General features: G+C 40.5%; 1 protein-coding gene across 1 annotated transcript; it reads left to right on the top strand.

The window, feature by feature from the left end:
- The first annotated feature begins 3,776 nt into the window (after positions 1-3,776).
- LOC117423284 (osteocrin-like) lies at positions 3,777-12,216 on the top strand. Its single transcript, XM_058990431.1, has 5 exons — positions 3,777-3,890; positions 7,401-7,499; positions 8,749-8,966; positions 10,628-10,721; positions 10,942-12,216. Exons 2-4 carry the CDS (start codon positions 7,401-7,403, stop codon positions 10,710-10,712), a joined length of 402 nt encoding a protein of 133 aa, XP_058846414.1. The 5' UTR covers positions 3,777-3,890; the 3' UTR covers positions 10,713-10,721; positions 10,942-12,216.
- Positions 12,217-12,263: the final 47 nt, after the last annotated feature.

Genomic DNA, 12,263 nt, shown 5'->3' with positions numbered 1-12,263 from the left:
GGCAACTCCACTGTAAAATGTGGACAGCTGGGACATTTAGGCAAACTGAAAGCCTGACAGTATACACTGTCCCCTCCTGCAGCTGCCTGTTTGGTGCTGTAGTACAATTGCAGGCATGTTTTCATATTACAGTGCTCCGGGTTCGGCCACACCCACGTGCGTTTTACTGAACTAATCCTGTTCTGCAATGCACTGAACAAATACATGTCCTGAAGAGGCTTGCTTGTCATTCAAACAATTCTAAATATTAAAGTCTATACAGAATGTATATTTCTAGATAGGTTACACTTGCTTTATCTTAACTGTTAGCAGAAATCTATCTTTGCTTTTCTGCCAAGTCTACCACTGGTACAATGAAAATAGCAGGTTAAGTTTAGACATCAAGCAAGCTGTCGTTTGTAAAATCTATGACGAAACATCCCACAGCAGCTTCCTTTCCAATATAATTATTTATATGTATAAAACGAATGAATCAGTCTTAAGTATTACACACATGTTCCAAACTATGCTCTTAACTCTACAAGTATACCGTCGCAATGCATTTATTGATTTCTTTATGTTTAGCTGCAGGGGGGGGGGGGGGGGGGGGGGCGTTTGGAGAAACCCTCCTGTTAAAAATCATTGCTAACGTAGAACAGAAATTGGTTTGGCTTAATGAACACATCCTGGTAGATATCGTAACTCAAGCTAAATCAAAATTGCTCATATCCGTTCCATCTCTTATGTGAACTTCCCAAAATGTTCCCTACAGCGCAGCTAAAGGGTAATTTCATTAATTATTGCGGAGAGACCTCCCAAAAACAAGATTACTGGCAATTTTTAATCTTGCCCAAACGGCCCTGCTGGCTGACTGATAGAAGCGCACCTGTTAATCTCTCAGGGTAACAGCAGCGCTGTAACTGATTCTGCTGCTGCTGCTGTGTTTTACCCCAGAGACCTGTCGTCCGTATGTGCTTGTGTCTACGGTATGCATGGACAGTTCCTAAACATTCATTTATTGTTCATTTGCCATTCTTCCTAGCAACAAGAAGAGTGAAACATGATATCATCAGCATAAAATGTCTTCATTAGTGAAACAAATTGCTCTAAATTCTGGCACAACTAGGAGATATTTTCCGATATTATTTAGGAATCAGACGTGTCATTATTAACACAGGTGTGTTTTTCCAATGACTAAATTATTTTCTTTATTAATGTGCCCTGTCACGTGTATTTCTTGACAATATTGGACACCCAGCTAATTCTTTTTCATTTTTATTTCTCTAGTCCTGCTTCTCACGTTATTTAATTAGCAGGCTACCACTGCATTGCATTTAGATTTCTGGAGCAACTGTACCCCATTACTGAGTCTATTAAAAGATGCATGTTTTCGATGGAGAGGGAAGACATGGAGGCCCAATGTTTACAGAGTTTGCTTCCTGGAAGGAAAGGTTAGTATGAACTTAGCTAGGCTAGATGCATAAGGCTGCACTGTAAACAAAGACTGGACACATGCTCTGTGTGTTGTTAATAACAGTTTGCCATGTATTGGACCAGATTCTCAAAGCTCCAAAATCTGCAAAATCAATATTGTGTTTCCAAAAGGGGGGAAGAATACCCAGCCAATTCCAGTAGGAATCGATACAGAATTGTGACGATACAGAGGAAATAGCTTTCAGAATGGAGTCTAATGTGGTTTTGTGAAATACAAACATGACATTCAATAGGCACATGCATTTGTAATTGTTCATAATGTTTTAAGAAGGCTTTTATATCTCCATGTATCTCTCTACCGATCTGAACACTGACAGATCTGAGTATCACTGCTCTTCAGCTCTATTGATCCAGTGCTTATACCCCAGGGCTTAGTTAAGAGCAACATTACAATACAAATACACAAGACCTGTGACAAATAGCAGGTCTAAGACTGTTAGGGTATTAAGATCCACTACTGTTTAAATCATTACAACTTTATTTCTCTTTGTCCTACATGAAGAATGAAAAAGAGAAGCTCTTTAGAAGATGAGTAGAAGTCAAAACAGCTCGGATCTGATTCACCCATACAAATCCACATTTAGTTTGATTACATTTTTGCGTCTGCTAAGAAATAAATAAATAAATAATACTAATACTCATAATTTGAGGCTTCTATGAAACAGACATGACTCAAACTTATTTTGCATCAGTTTGAAGTTAGCAGTATATCTGCGCAGCATCCAGCCTGTAGTTCCTGTGTAGCGGCTCACATTAATCACAGGTGTCCTGGGCACACATGGGTCCCCTTTGTTTGATATTCCAGGTCAAGTACTTGTTTTTACTGTGCATGCCAGGCATCTACAGGTATGCAAACCGTTTACTGTGCTGTGGGGGGTTGCTAAGGGGTATAGCAATCTAAATCACCCATTTCCAGTCGTGGCAGCGATGACACGAGGGGTTAGGTAGCGGCACTGTGGGTACAGCAACAAGGTCTTTCACCACTGGAGGCTCCACATGGAAGAAGAGTGAACTCTGCTGTCACAACCACACCTTCATTAAACATCATTCAGTCACGCAATGCAGCACCAGGGCCATCAGGATGGACCAGTGTCAGTTTGAAAGAGAGGTGAAGGAACTGGAATGAATAGTGATCTGGTTTCTCATTCCCAATAGGGTGAAACGCATGGCGACTGAACTGCTCCCTCGGCTCCTAAGCATGCCTTGTGCTATTTCCTGTGCCTTGGGGACCCTTGTTTAAAACACTACCAAGGATAATTAATAGTCTTCATATCAAAATACTAGTACGACTATGATTATTACAACTACTTCAACTAATACTACTTATACTACTAATATTAATACTACTACTACTACTACTACTCCTACTACCCCTACTACTCCTACTAATCCTACTACTACTACTACTACTACTACTAATAATAATAATAATTATAATAATAATAATAATATTGCTCACTTTTGCTGTACTCCTTGTTCCAGATGTATAACCACAAAAATGAAGAAAGCTATTCCATGTTTATCATGATTGACAGCTGCACTAGCTAATAAATATTAAAGGGTTGGTTTGTCAGCATCTGTTTTGTGAAATGGCTGTCCTCCATTAATGGATTTCCAGGCTAATGCAACACTGTGAATGCATTCTGATGGGACACATTGCAGAAGAGAGAAGAAGATGGAGGAGCTCTCTGCAGCAAAACATTGAGGGTTCAGGAGAATGGCCCTACACATGTGTTTCTCAACACGTGCCAGGATATCCTGTCCCCCCCCCCCCCCCCCCCCCCCCCCCTCCCCCCCCCCGTCCCCCCCCCATTTGACGAGGGAGCTCGTTATGCAGATGAGCTGTTCCCCCTCTGTGGATTTTCATTTGACTGTGATCTCTAGGTGACCAATATTCTATTCTTCATTCCTTGTAATTAGCTGTGGTATTAAAAAGCACATATCATGCACCGTGGATCCTATACCTGCTGTAGGTAATGCCAGATACTGTATACGCCTTTAACACACTGCTGTGTATGGCACAGTGACATGCTCCATCAGTTTAGTGATGATGTGACCTTTAGTGAATTGTCCAGGACATTAACTTGCTCTGCTGGTGTTATTAGCAGGAATGAAATCCAGAGCAAAGAAGGTGAAAATCACTGCCCCCCCCCCCCCCCCCCCCCCCCCCCCCCCCCCCGTAACTAATAACCCGGATCAGTGTAATAAATATTATAATGTCTGGAGGAGAGAGGTTCAGGGCAAGGAGCAGTGGAAAATGTTTAGAAATGATGTCAGAGAAAGCAGGACCACAGATTGGATTGCAGACCTCCGAGGAGAGACTATAAAAACCTGAAAGTCAACACCAGGAACAAGCAAAGAGAGGGAAAACTTGAACTTACAAATTTCAGGCACTTTTCAACAACGACTACAGAAAGGTAGGTCTGAATTACAAAGGCATGTGTTCAGATTGCTTTTCTTTCTGTTTTTTTTTTCAATTTGTTATTATTTTCCTTATTACATTATTATTATTATTATTATTATTATTAATTATTATTATTATTATTATTATTATTATTATTATTATTATTATTATTGTCTTTTTCTTTTTTTCTACAGCGAACATGCAGTATATTCCTTAAATAATTGTTAAATAGCTGAAATAATAAAAAAAAGAAATTCAAGGAATCTAAATTGCTGTTAATTGATTACGGTTTAACAGCCATCAGTATCACAGCTGCCGCAGATTAAAACCTAGTGAACAATAAGCAAGCCGCGCTGGTAGACTTCCAGTCTGTTTATCCTGCAGTATGTTGTTCATTGAACTGTATTTTTAGGTACTGATCATGTTGCAATGATCGTGTCTCGCTAGACAATGTAGTTTGCTTCTCAGCTGAACTGCAAATGTCCCTCTGCAACAGTGCTGTTCTAAAACAATTAAAAAGCCAATCAGATAAGGAATTCAAAATACAATTCAATGTTATTATTTTTTGGTTGTTTATTTGGACTGTTAAAGTCATGGCAGCAGTGTGAGTAGTGGTTAGGCGTCTGGACTCTTGACCGGAGGGTTTGTGGGTTCAATCCCCAGTGGGGGACACTGCTGTTGTACCCTTGAGCAAGGTATTTTACCTAGATTGCTCCAGTAAAAACCCAACTGTATAAATGGGTAATTGTTTGTAAAAATAATGTGATATCTGTATAATGTGAAATAATGTATAATGTGATATCTTGTAACAATTGTAAGTCGCCCTGGATAAGGGCGTCTGCTAAGAAATAAATAATAATAATAATAATAATAATAATGGGAATATGAAGATACTGTGCATCTGAAATTGTTTAAATACAAAGACCCCCGTCATATATTTTATAGATTTTTCATGGCAACTAATAATAATGTAATATAGCTGCTCGCTGAAACTAGACTTAAAAAGTATGGATGTTTAATTTTCCATTCTGACAGAAAGGCATTTAAAAGTAAATAATAAATACAGTAAGTGTAATACTGAAAGTTTTTTTTTTGGTATGATGAAAAATGTGTTGCATTTTAGTCTGTTTCAAGTCCGATAGGGATCCAAGATTGGTACCAAACTGAGAATGAATAATCATAATTGCAACCCAGACAATACATTGTATGAAAAGGTTGCTGGCAGTATGTGGGGTGTGATGTATGTTTGCCTTGAGGGAGACATTATTTAATCTTCATCTAAGTCCTGTTGCTGCCTCCTGAGTATGACATTGTGCAAATGTATTTTTCAAAAGCAATGGTGATTGCATTGCTAATTGTGTTATCCCATATGTACTGCACTGGTCATTAACTGACTGGGGGATTCCTCCTGAAGCAAAATGTTTATTGAGAGCAATTCCTCAGTTGATTACTGGCTCCTGATAACAATTCTGGTTTAAAAAGCAATTTGAGAAAATACTTACTGTAGTTCTAACCCAAACGCTAACCCTAAATCAAGTCCTAGCGCTAACCCTGATATGCAGCCTCCTTCGCTAAGCCCTATTCATTAGACTGTCCTTCTTCCTACACATGTTCTGACAATCATTCTCCTCCACTTCTTTCTTCAGTCGGAGGTCACACCTCAAACTGCTCTCATCTGTTCCCTCTATCAGAGCCGTACTGCTGTCTCAGTTTAAAAGTTTATTCTTTGGCTTGGCTGGTGGTGACTTCCATCAGTAACACCTACATTATTATACTTGGTACTCCAGCAATAAGCCATCGCTTAACTGCTTGGACAGCAGCAGTATATCACTGAAATATTACTTTATTTGCGGGTAATCATATTTTTATAAGGGTGGGAGAGGAGGAAGCAGAACATGTTTCATTCAAAGTAAATCCAAATGTCAGAATTCATGGCTCATACAGTTATATATTAGTTTTCATATTATAAAGTGGTCCGTTTATCAGTTTGTTTTGGAGGGGAGACTGAGCACACTGGGTATTTTCACAGACGGAGCCTGTTTTCCAAGAGTCAGAAGCAAACAGGTATCCTGCCATTTAATCACAGAAATCAAGTACGGAAAGACCAACATTGTCTAAAAGATATCCTTATGTGTGACCTCTTTCAATTTACAAAGCAGGGAAACCAGTGCGTGTAACAAAACATGACACCCCTGCCCCCCCCCCCCCCCCCCCCCCCCCCTCTGCTCTCAGTCCTGCAGTCGTTTTTATCAAGAGTATTTTCAACACCATCATCAGTACCTGGTCCGAACTCGGTACAATAGGAATTGAAACTGGGTCAGGTCTATGAAGGCTAACTTTTATTCTTTTAAATTCTTTAATTCTTTTTTTTTTAAATAGTTTTTAGAGAACAAAAGGCTACCAAAAAAACGGCATTTATTTATTTATTTATTTATTTATTTTTTACTTCAAATTCCTCACCCACTTAATATATTTTCTAAATTCTGCTGGGCTTGCTATACAGATGGTTATTAACTTGTAATGGTAACTTCACTTGTCCAGTGACAAGAGGGAAACTTGAAAGATGCCATGACTGGTATTGTCTGGAAAGACACATGGCTTTCAGTCTACAATGCAAAGACACTGGCTTTGTGTCTGTGGTCTAGTGTAACAGATAGAACAGTGTTACTCTGCCACCAGCTACTGAGTTACATGCACCGATCCTCGATTACAAGAAATAGATCATGTAACATTTACAGTTCACAAACAGTAGCAAGATCACTTACAAATGCTTCAGACATATTTAAAAAGTAATATAAAGGTTTTAGTGTAGGTGTGAATTTTGACTGTAGGGTCCAGACTAGAGTGGCTGCACTGTGCTGTCCCTGTGTGTGGCTGCACTGTGCTGTCCCTGTGTGTGGCTGCACTGTGCTGTCCCTGTGTGTGGCTGCACTGTACTGTTCCTGCGTGTGGCTGCACTGTGCTGTCCCTGTGTGCGATCTGCACTGTGCTGTCCCTGTGTGTGGGCTGCACTGTGTTAACCCTGTGTGCGGGCTACACTGCTCTGTCCCTGTGTGTGGCTGCACTGTGCTGTCCCTGTGTGTGGCTGCACTGTGCTGTCCCTGTGTGTGGACTGCACTGTGCTGTCCCTGTGTGTGGCTGCACTGTGCTGTCCCTGTGTGTGGGCTGTGCTGTGCACATGGAGAGTATATGCTGTGTTTCAGATGCTGGGTTGCAGGTGGGTCCTTGTGCACTGTGTACATGGAGACAGTATATGCTGTGTTTCAGATGCTGGGTTGCAGGTGGGTCCTTGTGCACTGTGTACATGGAGACAGTATATGCTGTGTTTCAGATGCTGGGTTGCAGGTGCGTCCTTGTGCACTGTGTACATGGAGACAGTATATGCTGTGTTTCAGATGCTGGGTTGCAGGTGGGTCCCTGTGCACTGTGTACATGGAGACAGTATATGCTGTGTTTCAGATGCTGGGTTGCAGGTGGGTCCTTGTGCACTGTGTACATGGAGACAGTATATGCTGTGTTTCAGATGCTGGGTTGCAGGTGGGTCCTTGTGCACTGTCTGCTAGCGGCTACACTTCTTCACTGGATCTCAGGCAGGTCACAGCTGGCGGAGGGGGCACCGGAGGTAAGAGATGGGAAAGAAATACAGTACATGCACCCTAACCGTGTCTCAAATGTTCTTAAAGATAGCGACACAGTGTACGTACTTTTTAAGCCCATGTTATTTAAATGAAAGCACAATAAATAAATAAAAACTCCTCCAAAATACTCCTTGGTTATTTCATTGGGCGCATTACAGTATATCCAATAATCCATATATATTTTTTGCAACTTTTCCAGCCTTGCTTGTGTAATGTATCAAGTACGTTAAACACAAATGCAATGAATCGCTCCAGCTTGCATGCTGCTAAAAGCAAGCAGAGAGACTCGCCAAAAAACAACCATAGCCTCCATTGATATGCTCATCTTAAAATAACATTTTCTTTACTTAAGAACTGTAACAAAGCTTCTAAAAAGAAGATGGTGACAAGCCAAGACCTCCCCAGTCAGGCTGGCTCACATCCAGCTCCAAATTGCCCTGATCTCTCTTTATTTTCAGTGTTATTTTTGGCAGCGTTTTCTCAGCCATTGAACTGGTAGGAACCCTTCACTTGATAATGCAATTACCAGGAACAAGCCTGTGATTACACACTGTAATCAGCTGATAGACTCTGGTCAAAACAAATAGTGTCATTTTCCAGAGAGGGACTAAAAACACTGCATAATTAGTAACAGATCAACACAAGTACAAAAGTGGTATCATACCTCCAGCTTGGTGAAATGATCTGACAGCAGTGTCAATCTGTACTTTTAGGATGAGGTTATATACATGTGTTTTTAAAGGTCTGGGCAGTTATCAATATGGCATAACATTTTATTACAAAACCATTTTATTGACTGCTAAAGTAAAGCTGCAAGCTCAAGTCTTAAAAATGGTAAAGTATGGCAAGATTCTTTAGCACTTTTTTTTCCAGAAAGGTACAATGCACCCAATAAGATTACTGCACATAACCAGAAATAAACAACGTTGACCAGTTTATACATTTATTTTGTAATAATTTTAAAAATGTATAAGAAGAAGAAGAAGAAGAAGAAGAAGAAAAAGAAGAAGAAGAAGAAAAAGAAGAAGAAGAAGAAGAAGAAGAAGAAGAAGAAGAAATGAGCACCTTTTATAAGACATTTATAGAAGTGTAACTAACTATTTATTTTGGATTCTTATAGAAAGTGTTACTGTAGTTTTCTTCTATTTCGTTATATGTTTAAGACCCCCTGCCTGCCCCTCTCCTCAGTACAGCCCATGCTTGGGATGCTCACAGTCCTGTCATCTCTTTCAGTTTATGGATTCCTCGATGGTCCGGGACACGGGCTCCAGCTCCATGTCTGGTGAGGAGAAGGTAGCGAGTGACCTGACCGCCAAGCTGCTTCTCCTGGACAAGCTTGTGAGCCTGGGGAACGATGTCATGGAGACCAAGCGGAAGAGGAGCTTCCCTGGCTTCGGCACACCGCTGGACAGGCTGTCCCTGAGCACCATGGAAATGAAGGGCAAACAAAGGTGAGCCACTGCAGCCTCTCTGTCCTCTTTGAAGAGGTCCCCCTGCCCCACCGAACGCAGAACCCTTGTTCCACCGGTCATGTTGCATTGATTTAAATGAATGCCACCTCTGAGGTACAAAAAATACTGGACCTCCGTACAGAAAGGTGGGCTGTTAAAAATGTAAACTCTCTTTAGAAATCCTCTATTCATCCAATAGGAAACAATGTTAATATTACTACTATAGTATTGACAACCAATTAGTATTGTGTGCCTATTGCAGGAATACTGTATCCTGATGTATCTAACTTGTGCTCAATAGATGATGCTGGCATTTAGTGTCCCGGGAAGGCATATTGAGCCTGTACTGAGCTGAATAGAGTCATTATAGGAGTCATCCCACCTGTAATAAGTCTGATGGTCTTCAGTTGATTTCCTAACTGATCCAGCAGAAGATCCTGATTACTCTGGAGGGGGTTTAGCATGGGGCTGCTGGTTGGAACATGGTAGCGCTTCTCAAAAAGTTGGATTGCTCTAAAAACCAGGACCGCGTGCAGGGCAAGTACAATCCTTCTAGAGTCTGGTCAGGTATACCATGCTGTTTCCCAGTGGGGCTGTGGAACTCATCCCAATGACTCTAGAACTGCATTTACAGTGCTTTAGAATGAAACTGACTTTTGTGTTTTCTTTCTCAGTATAGCATTTCACAGTAAGGTGCCAGCACAAACATATGCAATAGAACTTCAAATGACCTCAGAGTGCACAGAAATAAGAGCAAGGTACCAGGGTGCCAAGCACTAAGCTGTTATGCATGATGCTCATAACCTTCAGGGTTTACTCATGGGGCAAGAGAACAATAAGTACTTCTATTATAAAACACTGAAAAGAAAAAATTACATCAATGTCTGACATGTATTAGTTGTATTATTATTAGAAAATTAAGTTTAGTTCTGTATTTCTAAATTACACAATTGTTATTTTTGGGTTAAAGATAGTATTATATGTGTTCCCTTTATAAAGAAACAACCAAGTTAATTAAATAATACAATTACTGAAAATAAACTGTCAGTGACTTGTGGCCAAATATTACTCAGCAAAACAAATAGTGATCCTATTATTTTAAAGTATTTTTGTAAAATGTCTTGGCTAGAAATCCAAGTGCCCTTGCATTTTTAGCCAAGAGCAGCAGGTGGTGTCATTTTGACATGATGTAACTGTGCTCAGGAGTAATGCGATATCACAGTTTGCAGCTAAAAATACCGCGGCGTGTCTGGCCAAGCAGTCCTGCCACTTACACTAAGGATATTGGGGGAGTGCATGTAGTTTTCCTCTATGTTTATTGTGAGTAGGCACTGTGTGAATAGATGACTGATGGGAGTTTAGCCTGCCATCCTTGGAAATGAACTGTACAACTCAGTATATACAGCTTCAGATCCACTAATTCAGAAATGTGTGTGTGTGTGCGTGCGTGCGTGCGTGCGTGCGTGCGTGCGTGTGTATGGGCATACATACACATATCCCTACAAATGATACATTGAGTCTCTTGTGCAATGATAACTATTACAAAAAAATGATCAGTTAAAATGCAACATTTAATGATTTAAACCAATTAGATGTAACTAATAAGACATTAGATAAAAAAAAAAACATTCAGATTTCTTTTTTTCTCATTTTTATTGCAGAAAAGTAGTTGACCTTCCCAAAAGACGCTTTGGTGTGCCGATAGACCGGCTCGGAATGAACCGCATGGCCAACGGCAGGGGCTAACACTGAGAGGTGAGTACAGTGCGACAGAGACGACAAACCAGCGAGCTCACTGGGAGGGGGGAATCTAGGGTAGCATTATTAAGATCTGCACCTGTTTAGATTCCTCAGCGCCACTCAAGGCAGTTTAATTATAGATACTTCATGTTACCTTTATTTTTAAGTATCGTTCTGAAAATTGCAGGTTACAGTGAAATGGATTAAAACATTATTGTGTCTATCCTCTTCACAGGTGGGATGTCCCTGAAATAAAGCTGCATGGACGGACCGTCTTGTCTTTTTCTTTGATTATCTACTGACTTGTCTATGTGTATCACCCCTAACCCACTGCCGCTCCAGACGTGACGTAGCATGCATGCGGGTCCTTTCAATGCTGCTCTGGTCGCCTTGTCTCACCTTAGACAGTAACCAGTTTAGCAGTAGGAGGGCCAGCCACTTGATGCCCACTTCTGGATCAGCATGCTGTACATATGATTATCACACTGCACTGTCCAGCCTATCACCACACTTGCATGAACACGTACGAACCCCCCCCCCCCCCCCCCCCTTTGATATTTTTAAACTCTGGCTCTGGCGGAAAAAAAAAAAAAAAAAAAAACACATTATCAGCAAAAATAAAAAATGAAATGATACCCACGTCATCACATGGAATATGACACAGACCTGCTGGAAACGCTATCAGCTGCACCACAATACGCTGCTCGATGCGAGGAAGGGCTCGCTAAGGAAGGTAACGTCTTGGGTTTGCAAGTGTAACGCACGCTGACGGGACTGACCCCTGTTCTGCAGGCTCCTCCTGCACAGCGTGCTTTAGCACTGGACTCGTATAGAACTAGGCAAGCCTGAGTCTTGGATTATTCAAATTTTCTTTTTGCTTTTCATTTAAAAACTAAAAGCAAGCTTTGAATAACCTTCCACTGGAACCTTGTTTATATTGATTAAATGATATGAAGTGAAGGTGAATACGTGCACTATGTGCTTTAACAACCTTCATTGGAATATTTATTTTGAATGAAAGTGTAGTGTTTCGCTGGTTTGTATTCAATCAGAACACGCAGTGTTACCGTATTCCCTTTCTATTGAAGATTATTCCATCAATCTTTTCAAAGGCACGGTATACAGTAGGTGGGTTTTAGATAAAAAGGCTTCACAATGTATTTTGATTAATTGAATAGCGCCATGGATAGAACTGAGATCATAAAGCACTGCTGTATGTTTCGATTGAATCCAATGAGTATGATCATCCCTTTCCTTGACTTTGCAGCACAGTGCCCAGCATTTGAATGTAAAACACAGTTAAATATTAAGTACTGAGCCCAGCACCTTTTTCCAGCTCTTTTAAAAGCCAGGTCTTGAAAAACAATGCCATATTGATGGTGGCTTTTGTACCATGTTTTTTCTTTAATAACTATTAAATGTACAGATGGTCATTTCATTGGGGGGATGGAAAGCACCATGAAATACAGAATTATCCATCAAAATAAATAAAGTGCGTAATTGTTGGCGACTTTTGTGTTTTCTTTTAATATCAAAATTCCCATTTTCAGCTGTGCT

The sequence above is a fragment of the Acipenser ruthenus genome, chromosome 17 (genome assembly GCF_902713425.1).
Source record: "Acipenser ruthenus chromosome 17, fAciRut3.2 maternal haplotype, whole genome shotgun sequence".
Taxonomy (NCBI): domain Eukaryota; kingdom Metazoa; phylum Chordata; class Actinopteri; order Acipenseriformes; family Acipenseridae; genus Acipenser; species Acipenser ruthenus.
The sequence above is the reverse complement of the archived record's forward strand: the minus strand, read 5'-3'. Positions and strand labels throughout refer to the sequence as shown.

What these genes read in the sequence shown, in the direction of transcription:
- LOC117423284 (XM_058990431.1), top strand. Translation starts at nt 7,401, where the DNA reads ATGCTGGGTTGCAGGTGGGTCCTTGTGCACTGTCTGCTAGCGGCTACA. An exon ending in TGGCGGAGGGGGCACCGGAG is followed by an intron (nt 7,500 to 8,748) that starts GTAAGAGATGGG and finishes CATCTCTTTCAG; the next exon opens with TTTATGGATTCCTCGATGGT. An exon ending in GAAATGAAGGGCAAACAAAG is followed by an intron (nt 8,967 to 10,627) that starts GTGAGCCACTGC and finishes TTTTTATTGCAG; the next exon opens with AAAAGTAGTTGACCTTCCCA.